The sequence below is a fragment of the Erinaceus europaeus genome, chromosome 7, assembly GCF_950295315.1.
Source record: "Erinaceus europaeus chromosome 7, mEriEur2.1, whole genome shotgun sequence".
Lineage (NCBI taxonomy): Eukaryota > Metazoa > Chordata > Mammalia > Eulipotyphla > Erinaceidae > Erinaceus > Erinaceus europaeus.
The window spans coordinates 50,026,634-50,050,855 of record NC_080168.1 but is presented as its reverse complement, the minus strand read 5'-3'; the positions used below and the strand labels follow the sequence as shown (position 1 = coordinate 50,050,855).

The following is a 24,222-nucleotide window of genomic DNA, read 5'->3' as shown; positions in this document are numbered from 1 at the left end:
CTTTTTAATTTGATGTAGTCCCATAGGTTTATACTTGCCTTAGTCTTCCTTGTAATTGGATTCGTTTCATTGAAAATGTCTTTAAAATTTATGAACCCCTGGCTCACCACCTGCAGGGGGATTTTTTTCCACAAGCGGTGAAGCAGGTCTGCAGGTGTCTTTCTGTCCTTTTCCCTCCCTCTCTCCCCTTTACACTCTCAATTTCTCTCTGTCCTATACAATAAAATGACTGCCAGGAACTGTGAATTTGTAGGGCCAGCACCAACCCCCAGCAATCACCGTGGAGGCAAATGTACTTGCTTTGTCATCTGTGCAACTAAGGTTGGATCCTGACCGCCCCCACTGCACTGGAGGGGGAGGAGTTTCAGTGTTGTGTGTTTTCTTCTCTTCCCTGACTCTCTCTTTCTGTTCGAAAAAGGTAGGTCAGAAGCCCAGAGCAAGAAAGCCCCAGTGGTGACAAAAGAGAGAATAGGGGGTGGGGTTATCAGAGCATCACTCTGGCAGATGTGACACTGGAGAGCAAACTCAGGACCTCGTGCCTGAGAGTCCTACAGCTTATCCACTGTATCACCTTTCTGGTCAGAACTCCTACTATTTGTTTATTTATTTTTAATTTTTTTATTTCATACAACAGAGAGAGAGATTGAGAGGGGAAGGAGAGAGAGAGAGAGGGAGAGAGAAATAGAGACAGCTACAGACCTGCTTCACTGCTCCAGTAGTGAAGTGAACCTGAGTCCTTGTGCTTGGTAATGCATGTGCTCAATCCAGAGCACCACCACCCAGGGAGTTCTTGCTTTTTCAAAGGATTTGCTGAACTGGGAATGTAGCATAGTGGTTATGCAAAAAGACTTTCCTGCCCCCCATGTTCGGCAGAGAAGCAATTACAGAAATCAGACCTTCCACCTTCTGTACCCCACAATGATTTTGGGTCCATATTCCCAGAGGGATAAAGAATAGGGAAGCTATCAAGGAAGGGGATTGGATATGGAGTTCTGGGGGGGTGGGAACAGTGTGGAACTGTACCCTCTTATCCTGTAGTCTTGTCTGTATTTCTATTTTGATTTTTTAATTTTTAAAATTTATTTTCCCTTTTGTTGCCTTAGTTGTTTTTTATTGTTGTTGTAGTTATTGTTGTTGTTATTGATGTCATCATTGTTGGATAGGACAGAGAGAAATGGTGAGAGGAGTTGAAGACAGAGAGGGGGAGAGAAAGAGATAACTGCAGACCTGCTTTACCACCTGTGAAGTGACTCCCCTGCAGGTCGGGAGCTGGGGGCTCGAACAAGGATCCTTAGACTGATCCTTGCACTTTGTACCACGTGTGCTTAACCCGCTGTGCTACAGCCTGACTCCCAATTTATTTATTTATTTATATATTAACCAGAGCACTAGTCAGCTCTGGCTTATGGTGGTGCGGGGGATTGAACCTGGGATTTAGGAGCTTCGGGCATGAGTTTGTTTACATAACCATTATGCTATATTATGCCTCTGTCCTCAATATTTCCATTTTATAAATAAAAATTTATAAAAAGAAAAAAAAAGACTTTCATGCCTAAGACACTAAAGGTCCCAGATTTAATTGTTGTATGCTTTACATTGGGTTGTTCTAGCTCTCCCCCCCCAAGAAAATTGGATCAGTCCTGCTAATTTTGCGGGCCCGCTTGGCCCCGCCCCAAGGAACCCGGAGAGGGTTCCAGAGTTCCAGAGAGTGACAGAGTTAGAGAGGGCTTGGTGCCGCCGTGGGGGGAAAGAGGCAGCAGAGTTCTGTTTGGTGATTAGTTTGGTTTAGTTTATGAATCGTTGTTCTTGAATAAAGAAACACAGCTTCCCTGCCCAGCCGTATTCTCTGGTCGTCTCTGTTACCCGCCTGTGAAGCTAGCCTGGCCAGCTGGAGCATCCGAATCTTAACAACAAATGGCGCCCAATGTGGGGCTGACCTGCGCATCTCTCAGATAAGTAAAGACAATTTGGCTACCTATGTACTATGGCCTTCTCTGCTGCTTGTGAAGAGATCTCCAAAGGCCTCTGCTCTTTCTTCACGAGACTGTTTTGCTGTTTCTGGAACATTTATCTCTGGACCACTCTGTGGTTTCCACTCGCTCGGGCGAACTCAGAACAGCCAGCGGGAATAGCCAGCGGGCGGGAGGTGAGGCGCGGAGCTGCTGTTTCCACCTGGTTAAACAGCCAGCCAGCTGGCTGCACCCAGACAACCCCGCGCACCGCGCCCACAGCCCCGCAGCCCCGCAGCCCGCAGGAGGCTGACGCCAGCACACAGGAGCCCGACACCGGCACACAGGAGCCCGACGCCAGCACACAGGAGCCCGATGCCACCACACAGGAGCCCGATGCTAACACGCTGGAGTCCGATGCCAACACGCAGGAGCCCGATGCCACCACGCAGGAGCCCAATGCCAGCACGCAGGCCAGCCCTCAGGAGCCGGCTCTCCACCGTGTGGCGCAGGGCACTGGACGCGTGATCCCTCTATGCTGCTCGGCCACTGCGAACAGGGCAGCAGACATGGCAGGGCCATGGGACAGGGCCGTGGTGGCCTATCATGGCCGCCACCCCTGCGCACCTAGGCCCACGCCTTCTACAAGACTGGCCTGCCTGCCCTCTTGCTATGAATTCTGGAACGATCCTGGACCCCCGGGCTCCCTGCCGAAACTGGGCACACAAGATCTCCAGCCACCAGTCCAGTCTGAAGGCAGACAAGCTGGAGTATGCAGAGATTTGTACAGAGATCGCAACCTGCAATTCCTAGAAGTGAAGCTGCCCAAGAGACCACCACTGGACAACGCACCCCCCCCAACAACTAAGACAGTACAGATCTAAATTCGTGTTTTAAATGACATGTCTTCGTAACAAAGGTTTCTCTCCTTGTGTATTAATGACCATGTTTATGTGTATGTTTAAAGTTTGGTAAACAGTAACTTTAAGGCTAAATTCTTACTAGTGAAAGTTAAATGAAAAAGATTTTTAACGTAATTCTCATAAAGATAAAATTAACTTACATTTAAAGTCTGAGGTAAAAATTAGTTAACAATCAATATATTTTAACTAAGTTGGTCTAAACAAAAGGTTAAGTAGACTTGTTGATATGTAAAACTCTCCATTACCTTCTCTATTACAAATGGTAGCTCGCACAATGGCTATGCTAATTATTCTCATGCCTGAGGTTTCCTTTCCTGCGCACACCTAGGGTGTGTCTCCATCTTGAATGGGTGTAACAAAAGGTTAAAAAGATGTTGTTGATATGTAAAAGTCTCAAATTCCTTCTCTATTAGTAATTTTAGATTGTGCTGTGGTTATGCTGACAAGTTTTGTTTCATAGTAAGTAAATTGCAGCCAGCTGCCTTTGGGACTCTACGCCATTTCCCATGCAGATGTCAGTCGAGACAAGTACGCCCCCCAGAGGCAAGAAATGTTTTTTTTTAAGCTGATAAAGTTTTGCCCACAGAGGCAAAAAAGGCCCCCTCTGGCCTTCCCTTGGCAGCACACTGGTTCTTGTTACTTGCTTACATGTTTCTCCATGTTTGTGCCAGTTTCTTTTTTAAAAAATGCCTGTATGATATATGTTTCTGTTCACCCCACACCCTTGATACTGTAGTCATTTAGTTAAAAAGAAAAGGGGGAATTGTTGTATGCTTTACATTGGGTTGTTCTAGCTCTCCCCCCCCAAGAAAATTGGATCAGTCCTGCTAATTTCGTGGGCCCGCTTGGCCCCACCCCAAGGAACCCGGAGAGGGTTCCAGAGTTCCAGAGAGTGACAGAGTTAGAGAGGGCTTGGTGCCGCCGCGGGGGGAAAGAGGCAGCAGAGTTCTGTTTGGTGATTAGTTTGGTTTAGTTTATGAATTGTTGTTCTTGAATAAAGAAACACAGCTTCCCTGCCCAGCCGTATGTCTCTGGTCGTCTCTGTTACCCACCCGTGAAGCTAGCCTGACCAGCTGGAGCATCCGAATCTTAACAACATTTAATGACCAGAACCATTGTAAATCAGAGCTGACCAGTGCTCTAGTGTAAAAAAAAAAAAAGGATTTTCTACCTAATTATTACATACCCATTCACTAATACCTCAGTAGAACCTTCAATACTTGCAGTTATTTTTTAAATCCCCAGGAGCTTTTTAAATCCAAACAATGCACAATTGTAGGATTTGAGATAAGGGTGGGTGAAGGATTCACTGTTCTCCTTTGAAAAATATTAGATAAACCATGAGGCAGGGGCCACGAGCCAGCATGACTTCTTGATGACACTCCTTCTGAGGAAGATCAGTCTTACAGAGCATAGTGGTAGAAGTTGAGGGTCTGGAAGTATGTTCATCTAAAGCCACCTGCATGCTGTGGGACCCCATGGACCATTCTTTGCATGTACCATCTGAAGATCTGCACTGTAGTACAGAATGCATGGAGCCAGGTCTTCCATGTTTGCTTGATGATGTATAATGTAAGAAATAAGGGAATTTTGTAAGAACTTCCAACATAGTAGCCTCGGTTTCAATCCTTTTGTCTTTCTGTACACTCCTATTTTGAATTTCAGAAGTTGAATTTAAAAAAAAGAAAACAGTTCTTTTTGTTAAATTTCTTTATTGGGGGATTAATGTTTTATAGTCAACAGTAAATCTAATAGTTTGTACTATTAATAGTACAATAATCATAGTTTGTACTAAATGCATAACATTTCTCAGTTTTCCACACAACAATACAACCCCCACTAGGTAAAAAACAAAAACCAGTTTCTATGAGGGAGAAAGAAACAGACATACATCAAGAGCACTGCTCAGCTCTATTATATGCGGTGATGGGATTTGAACCTATGCCCTCACTCATGTAATTCTGTCTACTGCTGTTGAGTATCTCCCTGACCTGGAAGCTAAGTATTAGTTTCTTCTCTCTCTTTTTTTAAAAAATTTTTTAAAAATATTTATTTTCCCTTTTGTTGCCCTTTTTTTTTTTTTTAAATTGTTGTTGTAGTTACTGTTGTTATTGATGTCATCGTTGTTAGTTAGGACAGAGAAATGGAGAGAGGAGGGGAAGAAAGAGAGGGGGAGAGAAAGATAGACACCTGCAGACCTACTTCACCGCCTGTGAAGCGATTCCCTTGTAGGTGGGGAGCTGGGGGCTCAAACTGGGATTCTTAAGCCTGTCCTTGTGCTTTGCGCCACCTGTGCCTAAAGTTTCTTCTCTTTTCTCCATTCCTTTTTCAACTTAATCTTTCTCTCTTTTTTTTTTTTTGTCTCCAGGGTTATCACTCGGGCTCAGTGCCAGCATTATGAATCCATTGCTCCTGAAGGCCATTTTTTCCACTTTATTGACTAGGACAGAGAAAAACTGAGAGAGGAGGGGGAAATAGAGAAGGGGAGAGAAAGATAGACATTTGCAGACCTGCTTCACCATTTGTGAAGCGATCTCTCTGCAGGTGGGGAGCCAAGGGCTTGAACCATGATCCTCGCGTGGGTTCTTGCACTTCGAACTACGTGCACTTAACCAGGTGCAATACTGCCTGCCCCCCCCCCTTCTTTTTTTTTGCCTCCAGGGTTATCACTGGGGCTCGGTGCCTGCACTGCAAATCTACTGCTCCTAGAGGCTATTTTTTCCCCTTTTGTTGCCTTTGTTGTTATTATTGTTGTTATTTCTGTCATTGTTGTTGGATAGGACAGAGGGGAAGACAGAGAGGGGAAAAGATAGACACCTGCAGACCTGCTTCACCGCTTGTGAAGTGACTCCCCTGCACATGGGGGACTGGGAGCTCGAACCAGGATCCTTATACCAGTCCTTGGGCTTTGCGCCATGTGCACTTAACCCACTGTGCTACCACTTTGCCCCTCCCCCATTTTAAAAAAGATTTTTGTTTATAAAATGGAAATATTGACAAGACTACAGGATAAGAGGGGTACATTTCTACACAGTTCCCACCTCCAGAACTCCATAGCCCATCCTCTCCCTTGATAGCTTCCCTATTCTTTATCCTTCTGGGAGTATGGACCCAGGATCATTATGGGGTGCAGCAGATGGAAGGTCTGGCTTCTCCATTGAACATGGGTGTTGGCAAGTCGAGCCATACTCCTGTCTCTTTCTTTCTCTACTGGGGCAGGGATCTGGGGGATGTGAGACTCTAGGACACATGGTAAGGTCATCTGCCCAGGGAAGTCAGGCTGGCATCATGGTATCATCTGGAACCTGGTGGTTGAGATTCCCAGGTTGAAAGCAGCTTCCTTGCAGAGCTCATACCAGGTGTTGTTTCTAAGCCGCCATCTTGGCTCCGCCCCTCATTTGTTTTAATTGCCACTAGGCTATCACTGGGGCTCAGTGCTGGCACTATGAATCCACTGCACCTGTTCATTTTTAATTTTTTTCTTTATATTTTATTAGATGGGACAGGGGAGGGAGAGGTAGAGACAGAGAGTGAGAAAGAGGGGAATAAACAGCTGTAGACCTGCTTTACTACTTGTGATGCTTTCTCCCTGCAGGTGGAGTCTGGGGTCTTGAACTTGGGTCCTTGCACATTATAATGTATACTCAACCAGGTGTGCCACCACCTGGCTCCCTTTCCCAGCTTCCTTCCTTTCTTCTTCTTCTTTTTTTAATATTTATTTCTTCCGTTTTGCTGCCCTTGCTGTTTTATTGTTGTAGTTATTATTGATGTCGTTGTTGTTGGATAGGACAGAGAAATGGAGAGAGGAAGAGAAAGATAGACACCTGAGACCTGCTTCACCGCTTGTGAAACGACTCCCTTGCAGGTGTGGAGCTGGGGGCTCAAACCGGGATCCTTACACCTGTCCTTGTGCTTTGCTCCACCTGTGCTTTACCTGCTGTGCTACCACCCGACTCCCTCCAACTTCCTTTTAAAACTGAGCTACAGTCTCTATTCCTAAGATAAATTGCTTACTCAGATGGGGGGGGATAAAAATCTCATTAATTATATTCAAAATATCACCACAGCTACACAAGTATTGTAGAGTTTTATGGGCTTGGATGTACAAACAACAGCCTTTTGATCTGTTTTCCAGTGGTCAGGAGTATATTCGATGATTATAGATTCATTTCTCTGGGGGTTGTGTAGCACAGTCTGCATCCAAAAGGTTCAAGTTCAGTCCCTGACACTGAGTATGCCGGAACTGAACAATGCTCCAATCTTTTCTTTCACTCGTAAAATTAAATGAATTCATCTTTAAATGTTAATTTGGGGGGTGGTGGTGAAATAGCTTATTTGGATAGTGTGCTTCATTGCCATGCCCATGACCTAGGTTCAAATCTGGCCCCCACAGCATTGAAGGAAGCTTCAGTGCTATGGTTTCATTCACTCTTTGGTTTTTTTAGAGCACAAAGTGAAACATGGACTGGACATGGTGTATTGCAGCAAAGCAAAGAACTCTGGAGAGAGGGGGAGAGAGGAGAGGAAGAGAACTTTGGGGGCCTATCACATAATGAAATTGTATGCATAGTCAATGACTGCACTATACAGCATTAACTCCCTCCAAAAAATTAGAGGTTTTATAATCATCCTTAATCTGGGTTATGGTTCCTTGTAGAATCATACTTATTTTGTCATTAAGCTATGATACAAATGTGCAGACATCCTAAAAGGAAGGAATAATCTGGTCTTTGGGGGTCTCAAAGGATTTCAAGCTATCTTTGTGATTTCTCCCATCAACAGGCTGTAACATACCATTAAATCAACAAGTTACTTAATCTGGTCTATAATTCATGATGAGAATAGTAGACTAGGGTGCCTGCTGTAGGGAGGTTAGATAGTTCCAGATCTTCCCTTCTATACTAACTAGCTGTATGGTGTGGGCCCACTTGCATGCTCTCTGAGCCTGTTTTCCTGTTTATCTATGAAGTAGGAATGTTAGTAATGATACAGTGTGACAAGAGGATTAAATAACACCACATACAGCTTGACATATGTTAAATATTAGCTGTTTTTGTTATTATTCAGAGACTTTATGTTGTTATTATGGCTAACTTCTTAGTGTTGATTATGTCACCAATTTGTTGGTTTCTCTTAAGTATTTCCTCAAACACATATCCACCTTTCCTGACAAATACACGCTCTGAAGTGACAAATCTACTGAACAGAGTTGAAATTGCCTGTGAGTCTTGTATAGAAACACTAGAGTTAGCCTCGTAAAATGTTTTTATTTTATCTAAAAGAGAAGAAGTAAGCTTGTCTCAAGCTGTGGGTACTGTGCCAAGATGGAGCTTCCATCTGAAATTATCTTCTGGCTGCTTATGCTGCTGCTTCCCTTACAGAGCCTGCCTTTCTGCCCATTGCAAGTCAGCATTTCTCTCCCCAACACAGAAACTTTCGTTCAGAATTTTCATGCTAGGATTCTGAATTAGAAGCAGACATTTATATACCAGCCTTCTGAGACAAGTGGATAAATGGTTTACATTCCTGACTTCAGGCAGTTCAAATGCTATTTGAGGGATTAACTTTAATCAAACTTATTTTTATTTAAGATAATTTATCAATGCATTATATATATATACTGGAGATATGCAAGAGCAAACTATTGCCTTGTAAGAATCTCTGGGTTTGATCCTTAGCATCACATAAACAAAACAAAAAACATGTTGTATTGCACCAACATAAAATGACTCTGGGGCGGGGGTGGGGATATTTAAGTCCTGGAACATAATGGCAGATGAGGACCTAGGTGGGGAGTTAGAGTGCTTTGTGGAAAACTGAGAAATGTTACATATGTTCAAACTACTGTATTTTACTGTTGACTGTAAACCATCAATCCCTCAATAAAGAAAAACAAAAAGAGAAAAAATCATCTATTTTCCTGTAAAATTATAAATCTTTTACAAATTGTTCCTAGTGTCAGAAGTCAGGACTTAGATGAATGACTTTACAAAAGTCAGAAGCCTCAAACTCAGGGGAGACTTCCCACTATTCCAGGCTCATGCTAGACAGAGAGCTGGCCTTTTCATTCCGTTGCACCTAAATAAGTTTCCAAGGGAAGAGGCAGTGGAGGATGGAGGGTGTTCTCTTTGCTCTGTCCATACTGATTCCTAGAATCCTTTGGGGGACTTAGGGTCAGAAGCAATTCTGTGAGGAAGGGGCCCGTTGGGTAAAATAAGCTCTGGAAATGCTAATGGAACACTGTCCCCTGCAATTCAGCCCTTTCCCCTCTTCCATTCTTTAGTCAGCAGGATCCCATGGTGACCAGTTCTGAGAGAAATCATCCTCCTTCAGCAGTTACCTAGCACCATGGCAACTGGGACGTCAGCAAAGCTGGATCAACCCAGCACTGAGAGCTCTTACTTGCCCTGCCTGATGCCTAGGGGTGGAGCTAAAGACCTCTCCTCCACACACTCCGGATGCTGTCTCTGTGGTTTTGTTCACGAGGATAGACACATGGTTATAGAGTGAGCTATATATTGAGAATCCATCCCCCCACATCTATCTATCTATATTAAAGGGGGGATGGTTGGATGGGGAAGGGAGATAGCCATGGGATGGTTTCTGAGGTTTAATGACAAATGTAAATTGTATTTGTAACATGACAGTAGGTTGATTATAGGGGAATCTGAGTCCTAAATACATTCCCTGACATATACTTACATAAGTCAATATTTGAAAACATAGTTTTGTTTACCTGAGCACGAAATGGGCAGCTGGTCTTTAATAAGCATTGAAGAGGGTGTGGTGCTGGCCTTGGTGCTGAACACGGGATGTGCTGATCCCGGGATGTGCCACAGAGACTCGAGGGAGGTTAGGGGACCCCTTGCCATGGGAAGGTGCTGAGAAGAAGAAAGATAGTGAGGGGCTAGGATGAAAGAGAGCCTGGTTGGGAGCTACTAAACGACTTGGCATGCCCAGGAATAAAATGTAAAATGAAAAAGAAAATCCAGAAAAGAAAGAAAAGGAAAGAGCACAGCGAAAGCCAGAGGTCTGGAGATATGAACCGTCCCCTTTTCATATGGAGATTTTTGGTCAGAGCCAATCAGGTCAGAGATTTGGGTCTGCCTTGCTCCTGAAAGGAAAAGTGGGGGAAGGGAGAGAAGGTAGCCACATTCTCCCCTGGAGCCACATGATCCATTTCCCATGTGACACATTCCAGAGCCTTGGAAAGAAGGGAGGGGCTCCCAGAGAGTGGGGCTGGGGGCGGGAAGATGGTTTAACAGTCAACCCTGCACAGCGTCATCTTGTCTTCTTACCAGAAAGCCAGCTGTGAGCCAGAGGGAAGCAGAAGACAGCTATGAATGCATCCCCTGGCTCTGCTGGTGGTTTATGGCAGGCTCCAAACTCCCATGCCAGGACTCTTCCTGACCGAGAAGACCCAAGGAGACCAACCCCGAAACAAGTCTCGATGAAGGTATGTGTTAGAGATCCCTCAAAGCACGGCCAGAATTTGGCTCAGGGAACAATAATGCCTTCTGTTTTCCAGGCAATTGGGAGATCTTTGCCCTGGCTTAGAGGCTGCTGAGGGGATTTCAATTGGTTACAGGTCCAAAAAGATGCCTCGGTAGTTTTGTAAAAAGGAATAATTCACCAGAGTAAGTGCTGATTGAAAGAAAATCCAGGGAGAAATGTGTAGAGCGGTAGTCCAGAAGACAAAGCACTTATTGATGAGAAGCATTTATTTTTTTCCCCTTTAGCATCCTGGAAAGAGGGAGAAGATATTCATGGTACCAACAACTAGATTCCCCTGCCTCTGCAATAAAACTCCCTTTTGTCCCTCTGAAGCAGCTTGCTGTGAGCCCTGTGTTCCTTCGGGCAACTGCCAGGGGCTGTGGGCCGGCTGCTATTGCTTTGTGCTTTGTGCTGTGCAGTCGTCTTCCTTCTGCCAGGAGAGCTGTGATTGTTTTCTGCTCTGTCTTAGGCCAGTCAGGGCCACCAAATTCCAAATGGTATAGATTAGCCACCAAGAAGTGCCCCCCTCCCCACATTAGGAAGTTCTCAAAGGCATCAACCAAAGTTATAGGCTAACATAAGCGGCCATGCACATACATCTTGGTATCTTCTAGCCAACACAAAGACTAGAGCTAGCAGATTACATTTTTTATTTTGTCTGTGTTTAAACATATACCCTCAACAGTGTGCAAGGCAGACTTCTAAATGACCAGGGATTTCATTCTTGAACTAACCTCCTGAGTTATTGTTGTTGTTGTTACCCACATTTTAGAGATGAAGAAACTAAGGCACAGAGTTAGAGAACTTTCCCGAGGTCACACAGCAGGCAAATAGTATATTAGTAGTGGCTTTGGTCCTCAGATGTCCACAATCTATCTTAACACCTGAATTGTATTGCTTCTCTGCTCAAATTATTTCAAATGATGTCAGTAGTTGTGGGGACCAGTTTTGTTTAGCTGATGCCGTTAGAAGACTGAGTCAGCTTGCCCGGATAAAACAAACCTCTGGTGAAACCTACACGTCGTCTTGATTTAGCTCAGTACTCACATTTTGTCCCCCCAAATAACCCAGTAAATAATGAGCTCTTCCTCCCCTCCCCTGGTGCTGTATAGATATCTGGTAGTAAAACATGGTGTTACTATGGTGATCAAATGATGTCTAAAAGGAAAAAAAAAAATCTTTTTTTTTCAAATTACATCATGTTTTGTTTTTTTTTAAACCAAACCTCTGAAACATCCTTCCATCTTCAGAACCTAATAACAAAACTACCTTCATCATGAAAGCACTTAACTGGTTTTCAGAATCAAATCAATAGATTAAGAATGTTTAAATTATTTACACAAACTGTAATATCATACTAACTAGATTTGTTGCTTTAAAGTAATAATATGCTTTAGGCTAAGGGAATATATCTGTCTTCACAAATTGTTTTTGTTTTATATACTTTTTTTTTTTTAACTTATTTGTTTTTAATGAGATACACAGAGAAGGAGGGGTAGAGGGGAGAACAGACCAGAGTGCTGCTTAACTCTAGCTTGTGGTGCTGGGGTTATTTTAGATTTTTAAAGGAAAAGGAAGAAATATATTTTTTTAAGCTTCTGGAAATTTCTGAACTGTAAGGGTTTCTTCTCTCTGGCCTGTGCAGTTTTCCTCTGGCTTTTGATAATATAAGATAAATCATCTTGTTTTAAAAATTATTTATTCATTTATTTACCAAGAAAAGGAGAGAGAGAGGGAGAGATAGAGAGAGAGAGAGAGAGAGAATGAGAATAAGAACCCCACTCTGGCACATGCAGTGCTTGCTGGAGATTGAACTCAGGACCTCAGAGTCCAGTGCTGAAGCCACTGTGCCACTCCCCCTGGGCTGTGAATTTTCTCATTCTTTTTCTTTTTTTTTAATTTTTAAAAATATTTATTTACTCATTTTCCCTTTTTGTTGCCTTTGTTGTTTTATTGTTGTAGTTATTGTTGTTGTTATTGATGTCATCATTGTTGGATAGGACAGAGAGAAATGGAGAGAGGAGGGGAAGACAGAGAAGGGGAGAGAAAGATAGACACCTGCAGACCTGCTTCACCGCTTGTGAAGTGACTCTCCTGCAGGTGAGGAGCCGTGGGCTTGAACTGGGATCCTTATGCTGGTCCTTGTGCTTTACGCCACCTGCGCTTAACCACTGCGCTACTGCCCGACTCCCGAATTTTCTCATTCTTTTTTTTTTTAATTTTTTATTTATAAAAAGGAAACATTGACAAAACTGTAGGATAAGAGGGGTACAGCTTCGCACAATTCCCACCACCAGACCTCCATATACCAACCCCTCCTCTGATAGCTTTCCTACTCCTTAACCCTCTGGGAGTATGGACCCAAGATCACTGTGGGATGTAGGAGGTTGAAGGTCTGGCTTCTGTAATAGCTTCCCTGCTGAACATGGGCATTGACAGGTCGATCATACTTCCAGCCTGTCTCTCTCTTTCCCTAGTGGGGAAGGGCTCTGGGGAAGCAGAGCTCCAAGGCACATTGGTGGGGTTGTCTGTCCGGGGAAGTCTGGTCACATCCTGCTAGCATCTGGAACCTGGTGGCTGAAAAGAGAGTTAATATACAAAGCCAAACAAACTGTTGGACAATTATGGACCTAAAGGCTAGACTAGTGCGGGTGAAGCGTTGGGGCAGGCCCTCCATTTTGTAAATAGCTAGTAGGCATATTTTAGTTATATTTCAAAGGGCCTGTAGCTATACTAGTGTTTTTGCTTTTTTTTTTGCCTGAGCCTGAAATCTGATATGCAAGTGAATCCTAATTATTGTCTGGGGAGATGATGTCATGGCTGGGAAAAGGACCAGAAAGCTGGATCAGGGAAGAGAGTAGCTCCCTAATATGGGAAAGGAGTATACATATTGTTGACTGTAAACCCCATCGATTTGATGTGATCTGGGGCCCATAATTAGCTTAGGAGCCTGTGTGACCTCTACATCCCCCTAGATCTGAGTTTACATTCTGTGGTCATGAGTAGGAACATTCCATGCTGCCCCAGTATCGATCCCTCTTCCTCAGGTGTATCATAGAGTATGTTGTCTATCCTCCCAAAGGGGTCTATTTTGTTGTTCCTGATAGAGATGACCAGTAACAATGAGGATAGGGATTTGTTTGAGGTTTAGGACCATCAGGTCTGTTCGGGAGACTCAGGACTCCCCGATTAGGGCCCCAGCTAGTGGAATGGCCTGATAGTGACTAAAGAGTCATCGTTAAAGTATGCCAGTCTCTTGTCCTTATTCAGCTTTTGCAGTCCTTGATTTGCTAAGGTTAGCTTTGGAGTGAGTGAGAGAACTGTAATAGGAAGTGGGTAAGGAGGGTATCTAAGTCTAAGTGGAAACTATTTCATTATGAACTTGATACTGACTTATTAACGACTATTGTGTATTTTTGCTTTCAGGTATATATTTTGCCCTAATTTATAGATATATGTGAACATATGCTCTATCTTATGGGACCTGGCCTATATCTAAGTTTTGGGACCTTGTTCGGAAGTGAGCCTCCTGGAATGGAATTAGAGACTACCATGAAAGGAAAGGTCTCACCTGAGTGATGAGGGTGAAGGGTTGTTAATCCATGCCTGATGTCTCTGTACACAGTCTGAGGTGAAGCATGCTGAGATGGTACTTGTTGCCATTGATTAGGTTGGAATCAGCAGATGCAATATCATTTGGCCTGACTTGAGAGAAGCATGCAGGGAAGTGAGCCCCACCCCAGAGATTCCAGGATTGGGAGAAACATAGGCTTTGTAGATGAAGCGGGAGATTCCTGTTGTCTTAGGGTTTAAGAAGACAACAGATAGTTATTGCAATAATCACATTGTTTGGCAATTGGGTTAACTTTGAAGAATCCCTTTGTTAGGATTTGCTGTATCATACACACCCTCACCATATTTCAGCCAGATTATCCTTCCCAGATCATAGCAGGTAGCTTCGAACGCTCAAGACAATCTCTTGAAAACTGGTTTAGGACTTGAATTAAAACTAACAACAACAACCACAGGAACTCTGCTCCTAATGATATACACAAAGATAGCAGATCCTGTTATTGTTGCTTTTGATTCAGTAATTAGGAGTGGAAGGGCTGGGTTTGTAGATAAGGTGTTATTCTTCACGTCCCCTCACTCATTCTCCTCACCCTCTGAGAGAGCTTGGGAACAGAAGCCCCACTGGAAGCCTAGGAAGCCCCACATTCCTTGCCTGTGTAAGTTCCTGGTGTTGTAAATGCCAGAGCAGTGCTCTGCCCCGACTCTTCTTTTATAACATTTATTATATGGGGATAGAAAGAGAGAGAGAGAGAGAGAGAAAGAGAGAGAGAGAGAGGGAAGGAGAGATACCTGCAGCACTGCAGGTGGGGACTGGGGGGCTTGAAGCTGGGTCCTTGCATGTGGTCACGTGCACTTAAATTAATCAGGTGCACCACCACCTGGCCTTTCCCATCCCTTATTTTATTTATATTTATTCACCTGTTCATTCATTCATTTATTGCCACCAGGGTTTTCACTGAGACCTCAGTACCTGTGCCACAAATCCACTGCTCCTGGAGGCCATTTTCCCTATTTTTTTATGCCCTTGTTGTTGTGCTTGTTATAGTTGTTATTGTTATTGTTGTCATAGCTGTTGTTGTTGGATAGGACAAAGAGAAATTGAGAGAGGAGGGGAAGACAGAGAGGAGGAGAGAAAGATAAACACCTGTAGACCTGCTTCACCACACTAGTGACCCCCTGCAGGTGGGGAGCTAGGGGCTCAAACCAGGATCTCTGAGCTGGTCCTTGTGCTTTGTGCCATGTGCATTTAATCCACTTTTTTTTTTAATAGGACAGACAGAAATTGAGAGATTGAAAGGGGAGGGAGGGAGAGAGGAAGAGACACCTGTAGACTTGCTTCACCACACATGAAGTTTCCCTCTCTGCAGGCAGGGATCAGGGGCTGAAACCCAAGCCCTTGAGCACAGTAATGTGTTTGCTTAATTGGGTGTGCCACCACCCAGTCCCCAACCTTTATGTTTTTTTAAAATAAGATTATAGAGTATATAGTTCCACACCACACCCACCACCAAAGTTCTGTTCCCCCTACCTCTCAGTGACAACCTCTTTAGAGACTTTCTGTTAGGCTGCTGTTTTTGGTACATTTCAATGATCTACATTCCACATATGAGCAAAACCATCCTTCACTTCCTTCCTTCACTAAGCATAGCATGATCACCTCTGGTTCCATTCATTTTGCCCCAGAGGACACACTATCATCTTTTTAAATTGAAGAGCAGTATTTAATTAAATCTGTGTCTTACAGATTCTTTATCCAGTCACCTGTCAATGGGCATTTAGGCTGCTTCCATTTCTTGGCTATTGTAAACAATGCAGTCGTGGACATTGGGCTATATGAGTCACTCTTAAATAAACACACATTATTATTATCACATTTAATTCAGTATCCTTTGGTGGGCAGAGGAGGGAGAGACAGACAGAGACACTAAAGCACCACTCCACTATCCACGGAGTCCTTACTATCTACAGTGTGGTCCCATGTGGTGCTGGAAATTGCACTCAGGGATCCATCCATGGCAAGGTGTGTGCTTTACCCAATGAGCTGTGTTCTGGTTCTACCCCTCTGGTGGGCTTTTATTTTTACTCATTTTTTTACTTTCTAAAAAGTTTTATTGCCACCAGGGTTATTGCTGGGGCTCAGTGCCTGACTATGAATCCACAGCTTCCAGCATCCTTTTTTTTTTTTTTTTTTCCTATTTTATTTGCGAGGACAGAGAAATTGAGAGGGGAGGGGTAGAGGGAAGATAGATACTGCTTCACCACTCGCAAAGCTTCCCCCCTGCAGTTGGTGAGTGGAAGCTTAAACCTGGGTCTTTGCGCATGGTAACATGTATGTTCAACTAGGTGTGTTACTGCCCAGCCATATATCAGAAAGAGACAGAGAAGGAAAGGCACTGCAGCACCTCTCAGCAATAACATTAAAAAAATTTTTTTAAAAGATCTTTATATGTTGGATAGAGCCAGCCAAAAATTGAGAGGTTAGGGGGAGATATAGAGGGACAGAGAGAAAGACACCTGCAACACTTCACCACTCACAAAGCTTTCCCCCTGTAGGTGGGGAGTGGGGGCTTGAACCCAGGTTCTTGTGCATTGCAACATGTGCACTCAACCAAGTGTAATAACATTTTCAAAGTCCATTTCCTACTTGGGATGATGTCATTGACCAAATTTATCCTCACCTTAATTCGAACTGAATGAACCTAGAGTTCCACTTTCATCCACATTGAAAAGGCCACAGCTAATCACCTGTTACATGGAATTTCCCACACTCTCATACTCTTTCTTCAAAAGAAAGTCTGTATCTCCAGCATGTCTACCTACTGTCCCTCAGATGCTGAGCCTCTGTGCAGTGTATGGTGGGAGTGATCCTCCCCACCCTACACACACACACCCAATGTTTCCTGTGTCAGATTTCCTAGCTAGCAGATTGAACAGATGTAGTTGTGGGTAGGCACAAAGCTGTGTGTGTGTGTGTGTGTGTGTGTGCGCGCGCGCGCGCGCACATGTGCATGCATGTGCAAGCTTTATATTCCTATGTTTGAGAAATCAAGAAAGATCTATGTAGGCACAATTACTTTGTCTTCTGGTTTTGATACCACAGTGGGAAATAAACCTAAGACCTTTGCATGTGCAAAACTACTGAGCATGCTTCCTGGCTCAGCTTGGAAAATAGAGGGTGAGTGAGGGGAGGGAGAGAGGAGAGACACCACTGCACTGCTCCACCATCCAGGGCCTCAGGCTCAGGGCCTCATACACAACAAGGTGTGTGCTATGTCCTGCTCCTTCTCAGTCACCCTCACACACCACACTCACAAGCTGGGAGCCCCAGGGTACCATGGGCTTTAGAATGTGGCCATTTTGGGATGATAATTAACAACTATATGACTGGGGATGGAGAAGACATCTTCTGTCTTCCGCTTATAAAACAGGGCCAAGGGGGGTGAGTGGTAGTACAGCGGGTTAAGCACACTCAGTGCAAAACACAAAGACCGGCGTAAAGATCCCGCTTCGAGCCCCTGGTTCCCCACCTGCAGGGGGTCACTTTGCAGGCGGTGAGGCAGGTCTGCATGTGTCTATCTTTCTCTCCCCCTCTCTGTCTTCCCCTCCTCTCTCCATTTCTCTCTGTCCTGTCCAACAACAATGACATCAGTAACCACAACGATGATAAACAACAAAGGCGACAAAATGGGAAAAAATGTCTTCTAGGAGCAGTGGATTCATGGTGCAGGCACTAGGCTCCATCAATAACTCTGGAGGCAAAAAAAAAAAAAAAAAAAATCAGGACCAAATTGTATTACCAACCTGGAAAGGTGGAAAGGGTAGGTATGAAATATCTGACACATTGAGCTGGGGAGATAGACTAGTGGTGATGCAAAAAGAATTTCATGGGTTGGGGAGATAGTGCAATGGCTATACAAAAATACTCACATGCCTGAGGCTCTGAAGTCCCAGGTTGAGTCATTTGGGGCCTGGGTAGGTGGCTCAGTGGTAGAACACAGGACTTGCATCCCTGAGACCTAGGCTTGATCCCCAGCTTCATATAAAAACAGGAAAGGGGGGTCTGGTGGTAGTGCAGCGGGTTAAGCACACATGGCGTGAAGCGCAAGGACCAGTGGAAGGATCCTGGTTCCAGCCCCTGGCTCCCCACCTGCAGGGAAGTCACTTCACAAGCGGTGAAGCAGGTCTGCAGGTGTCTATCTTTCTCTCCCCCTCTCTTTCCTCCCCTCCTCTCTCCATTTCTCTCAGTCCTATCCAATAACAACAACATTAATAACAACAATAATAACCACAACAATGATAAAACAACAAGGACAACAAAAGGGAAAAAATTAGCCTCCAGGAGCAGTGGATTCGTGGTGCAGGCACCAAGCCCTGGAGGCAATAAATAAATAATTAAATAAAAACAGGAAAGACAGAGCCCTAGAAGATCACTCATTTGATAGGGCACAAGTTTTACCAAGGTTGAGGACCCTGGTCCCCAGCATGGTACCCAGCACCATGTAGCAGAAGTACCATGACTGGTGGAGCAGTCTTATATTGTCTTTCTTCTTTGTCTCTCTCCTATTTTATCTGTAAATTGAAAGGAAAAAGTGTCTGCCAGGTGTTTTGGAATTCTGTATGTGTAAAGCTATGCTGCCACCCACCCCACTCCAACCTCCCAAACAAACAAACAAACAAATAAAAACCTCAAACAGGAGAATATCATAGCAGCTTTGAGGGTGGCTCAGTGTTAGAATATAGGACTTGCACACAAAAGATTCTGAATTTGATCCCTGGCATTCATCTAATGGAATGATGCTCTGAAAAAAAAAATACAAGTATATTATCGTAGACAATACTGCAGTGCTCTGATCTCTCTCTCTCTCTCATATGAATGGAAATAAAGAAGGATAGCTTGTCTTGCACTGGGAACCCCTGGTTCCCATGTGGTGACATGGGAGTGCCTGTGGGAAGTGGGGATGGGGGAGAGCTTCACAAATGATGGGGCAGTGTTGTAGTGTCTCTCCTTCACTCTGTCTCTCACCCTCTATCAAAAAGAAGAAAATAATGGCCACCAGAAACAGTGGAGTTGAGATATAAAGTCTCAGCAATAACCTGAGTGGCAAAAAAAAAAAAAAGTAAAGAAAATACAAAGAGTCTGCTAGGAGTCGTAGAACTGTGCAGTAACAAAGCCTCAGCCAAAACAAAGCCAAAAGTCTTTAACCACCACCCCCAGATACCCCCAGGAAGAACCCCACTAGAGCTGTGACTGGACTCCTCGCTCCTGTTCCACTGGCCAGAAGGGCTTTCTCTGGTTTTTGTGGAGTTGATTGCTTTGATTTCTCTCCCTGATCAATAGATTTAGATCAAATTAAAACTCATCATCAAATTGATCAATGTCCCATTGATTTGAATTGAATGGCCCACACCTTTATGGTCTATTTACCTATTAAGAAGTACAATTCATTTTCCCCCAAGTAGCACCAAAATAAATAAATAAAAGAAATGTTATAATAAAGGCTAAACTTTATATCATTCTTTTATATTGAGGGAGTTTAAAAAACTCTGAGAAACAGCTATGGGGTTTTTGTGCTAAGATCGACCCAGCCTGGAAAAGAGAAACTTCCCATGAGTGGTTATCCCACTTCCGTTTATCTTGTCCATCTCCAAAACTCTCTCCCTTTACACTGTCTGAACTGGAAGATGCTTTGAAGAGGGTTAAACCAGGAACGGCTGCTGGCTATGATAACATCACCCCAGAACTCATTCTTAACTTGGGCCCCGCGGCAAAGAAGTGGCTCACTACATTCCTGTCCCACATCTTGGAATCCGAATCTATGCCCAAAATTTGGCATCGTGCGAAGATAATAGCAGTTTTGAAACCAAAGAAAGACCCAACACTGGCCACCAGCTATAGACCAATTTCTCTCCTCTCCGTGTGTTACAAACTCCTTGAGAGGCTGCTTCTGTCACGAATTTCTCCTCTTACAGAGAAATTCCTATCACCCGCCCAAGCTGGTTTCCGCCCAGGAAGATCTACCTGCGAACAAGTCCTGGCCCTCTCAACTTACATTGAAAATGGATTCCAGAAGAATTTAAAGACGGGTGCTGTCTTTGTTGATCTCACAGCAGCCTATGACACGGTCTGGCACCGTGGTCTCCTAGTCAAGATCTCAAGATGCCTGCCTCCATGGGTGGCCAACACTATATCATTTCTTCTCCAAAACAGAAGATCCCGGGTGCATCTGGGTGACAAGTCTAGCAGATGGAGACTTGTCTCAAGTGGCCTCCACCAGGGCTCTGTTCTGGCTCCTACACTATTTAATATTTACATCAATGACCTTCCAGAAACTTCATCAAGGAAGTTCATCTACGCCGATGACATCTGCTGTGCAACTCAGGCATCCAAGTTTGACATCCTCGAGGAAACACGAAAGACATGTCTCTGATATCTGATTACTGTAAAAAATGGTGACCAATCCCTAGCACTGCAAAAACGGTATCAACTGTTTTCCATCTACACCATGCCTCGGCCTTGCGTGAGCTTAATGTGCAGCTTGGCGATACGAGAATCTGGCATGAAGCCCAGCCAGTCTATCTTGGCGTTACTCTCGATCGCACCCTGTCATTTCACGAACATCTCATAAAAACTGCAGCAAAGGTGGGTGCGAGGAATAACATCATTGCAAGACTGGCCAGCCCCTCATGGGGCGCGAGCGCTTCCGCACTACGATCATCATCTCTGGCATTATGCTATTCCACTGCAGAATACTGTGCCCCAGTATGGTTCCGTAGCCCCCATGTCCACTTGGTCGATTCCAAATTATATTCCTCCATGAGGATAATTTCTGGAACCATCCATTCCAACCCGGTTCCATGGCTGCCAGTTCTTAGCAACATCGCCCCGCCAGATATTCGTCGGGATGCGGCATCATCTAAGTTCATTTCCCACGTCTACGCTCGACCGGACCTGCCAATATATGAGGATATCTTCGCCCACCCTGTCCAACGCTTGACGTCTCGTCACCCAATCTGGTCTCCTACGCCTACACTGAACTTCTCTGTTCCAGACTCTTGGAAACAGAGTTGGCAGTCAGCTGAGGTAAAGAACAAACACCTCATCACAGACCCCTGCAAGCGTCAACCCGGCTTTGACCTAGCACGTTATGATTGGGCCCTCCTCAATCGCTATCGAACAGGCCATGGCCGGTGCGCCGCTATGTTCCATCGCTGGGGAGCCAGAGACGACCCGAACTGCCCCTGTGGCTACAGACAGACTATGACCCACATAGTCAATGACTGCCACCTCTCCAGATTCAAAGGAGGTCTCGAAACTTTACATCAGGCTCAACCTGACGCTGTTGACTGGCTACGGAAGAAGGGCAAATGCTAGAAGAAGAAGAATTATTTTTACTTGTTCCCTTTTGTTGCCTTTGTTTTATTATTGTTGTGGTTATTATTATTCTTGTCATTGATGTCATTGTTGTTGGATAGGACAGAGAGAAATGAAGAGAGGAGGGGAAGACAGGGGGAGAGAATGATAGACACTTGCAGACCTGCTTCACCAACTGTGAAGCGACTCCCTACAGGTGGGGAGCTGGGGGCTTGAACTGGGATCCTTCCACTGGTCTTTGCGCTTCACACTGTGTGTGCTTAACCTGTTGCGCTACTGCCCAACCCTGTTTGTTTTTATTTTTACCAGAGCACTACTCAGCTCTAGCTTATAGTAGTGGTGGATTTTTTTTTTTTGGGGGGGGGTTTGAACCTGGGATTTTGGAGCCTCAGGCATGAAAGTGTCTGCATAACCATTATGCTATCTACCTCTGCTGTTTAGTTGTTTTTAATCACCTGGATGCTTTAAGTTTCTTGTAGCCTGTTTGTATTGTTTGGAAGAAATGGATGGTCTTTAGTCCGTATGCCTTTGTTTGTTTGTTTTTGCCTCCAGGGTTATTGCTGGGGCTCGGTGCCTGCACCACAAATCCACTGCTCCTGGAGGCTATTTTTTTTTCCTTTTGTTGCCCTTGTTTTATCGTTGTTGTGGTTATTATTATTTTTGTTATTGATGTCATTCTTGTTGCATAGGACAGAGAGAAATGGAGAGAGGAGGGGAATGCCTGGGGGGGGGGAGAAAGACCATCTGGGAGTCACAGCAGGTTAAGCAAAGGTGGCACAAAGCACAAGGACTGGCGTAAGGATCCCGGTTCAAGCCCCCAGCTGCCCACCTGCAGGGGAGTCACTTCACAGGCGGTGAAGCAGGTCTGCAGGTGTCTTATCTTTCTCTCCCCCTCTCTGCCTCCCCTCCTCTCTCGATTTCACTCTGTCCTATCCAACAACAGCAACAACAATAATAACTACAACAATGATAAAACAACAAGGGCAACAAAAGGGGAAAAAAATGGTCTCCACGAGCAGTGGATTTGTAGTGCAGGCACCGAGCCCTGGCAATAACCCTGGAGGCAAAAAGAAAAAAGAAAGACAGACTGTGGTCCAAGAGATGGCACAGTGGACAAAGCATTGGACTCTCAAGCATGAGGTTCTGAGTTCAATCCCTGGCAGCACATGTACCAGAGTGATGTCTGGCTCTTTCTTTCCTCGTATCTTTCTCATTAATAAATAAATAAAATATTTTAAAAAAGAAAGAAAGACAGACACCTGCAGACCTGCTTCACCATTTCTGAAGTGACCCCCCTGCAGGTGGGGAGCTGGGATCCTTATGCCAGTCCTTGCACTTTGTGCCATGTGTGCTTAACCCACTGTGCTACCACCCGGGCCCCCCCATATGTCATTTTAAGATACAGTATCATTAGATTAGTATCAAACTATGCTGTTAGGTGGCACGCTGTTTGTACAAGAATCATACCATCTTTGGGGGGAGAATCCAGCTCCTTCAGCCACCATTACACTAGGAACTGCTTCAGGGTCATGTACAAGTGTTCCAGCTGCTCCATGTGCTTCCAGAATGCTTCTGTCATGGAAATTCTGCAGTTAGCAAGGACATGCTCCCTCGCAGGAGCCAGCCAGTCTGTGACCCCAGGTTCGCCTCAGCTATTTCCATAGCTGACCTCTGTGTGCTTTCATCTGCCTAGGTATTCCTCTCCCGTGGCTTCGTTACTTCAGTGCCAAGGCGTTCAGGGTTGTCGCATGTACTTGCTTAGAACTCCAGCAGCACCTCTATCACCTGATTTGAGTTCAGTAACCTGCTATGATCCACAGAGTAAAGAGAACAAGCCAGGCTATCTTTAAAAATTTTTTTTTCCCTTTTGTTGCCCTTGTTGTTTATCATTGTTGTTGTTATTATTGTTGTTCTTATTGCTGTCACTGTTGTTGGATAGGACAGAGAGAAATGGAGAGAGGAAGGGAAGACAGAGGGGGAGAGATAGATAGGCACCTGCACACCTGCTTCACTGCCTGTAAAGCGAACCCCCTGCAGGTGGGGAGCCGGGGGTTCGAACCAGGATGTTCCTGATGCATCCTGATGCTGGTCTGTGCACTTCGAAGCCAGGCTATCTTTAAGAGAGGGGCAGAGTGTGGGCTGAGGAGACAGCATAATGGTTGTACCTATAAGTCTTTCCTGCCTGAGCCTCTGAGGTCCCAGGTTCAGTCCCCAGCACCACCATAAGTCAGAGCTGAGCAGTGCTCTGGTCTTGCTCTTTATCTCATTAAAATAAATAGATAACTAAAACATTTCTTCTTAATAAAATATTGGGACAGTGTGAATTCTACCACATTTGATTCAGAGTCAAGGTGAGGGGTGGGGGCTGGTGAAGCATGCATTAGGCCCTGGGTTCAATTCCTAACATCACATTAAAAGACACATAGAGAGAGACCAGGGTGGGGGAAGGAAAGAGAGAAGGTGGGGGCAGTCAGAGACCAGCTCTTAAAATGAAAATGAGTGGTCTGGAGGTGGTGCAATGGATAAGGCACTGGACTCTCAAGCAAGAGGTCCCGAGTTCAATCCCTGGCAGCACATGCACCAGAGTGATGTCTGGTTCTTTTTCTCTCTCCTATTATTTCTCATGAATAAATAAATAAAAATCTTAAAAAACAAATTACTACCTTAGATGCTAAATTAAAAAAAAATGGGGGGGCTGGACAATAGCATACCTGACTGAATGCACACTTTAGAGTGTGCAAGGACCCAGGTTCAAGCCCCTGGTCCCCACTTGCAGGGGGGAGTTTCATGAGCAGTGAAGCAGCGCTGCAGGTGTCTCTCTCCTCTGACTCCCTCTCCCCTAATTTCCCTTTCTTATAAAAAAAAAAGAGAGAGAGAAGGAAAAGAAGGAAGGGAGGAAGAAGAGAAGAAA

At 44.6% G+C, this 24,222-nt stretch overlaps 2 protein-coding genes across 6 annotated transcripts in view; one reads left to right on the top strand and one right to left on the bottom strand.

Moving 5' to 3' along the window:
* GPR19 (G protein-coupled receptor 19) overlaps positions 1 to 24,222 on the top strand; it is a 42,680-nt gene that overhangs the window by 16,940 nt on the left and 1,518 nt on the right. For 2 of the 4 annotated variants that reach the window (XM_060194409.1, XM_060194408.1), the window contains exon 3: positions 10,174 to 10,328. The exons of the other annotated variants lie outside the window; for them this stretch is intronic. The gene's annotated coding sequence lies outside the window, so the exon portion shown is untranslated. The remainder of the gene's footprint in view (positions 1 to 10,173; positions 10,329 to 24,222) is intronic. 4 annotated transcript variants of the gene reach the window in all.
* Positions 12,641 to 24,222, bottom strand: part of CREBL2 (cAMP responsive element binding protein like 2) — a 60,297-nt gene continuing 48,715 nt past the window's right edge. The window contains exons 4-5 of one of the 2 annotated variants that reach the window (XM_060194415.1): positions 13,938 to 14,071; positions 12,641 to 12,943 (exon numbers count right to left, since the gene is read on the bottom strand). In XM_060194415.1, coding sequence (XP_060050398.1) covers positions 13,962 to 14,071 — 110 coding nt within the window. In that variant the 3' untranslated portion in view covers positions 12,641 to 12,943; positions 13,938 to 13,961. The remainder of the gene's footprint in view (positions 12,944 to 13,937; positions 14,072 to 24,222) is intronic. The other variant, XM_060194416.1, reaches the window with a different exon arrangement.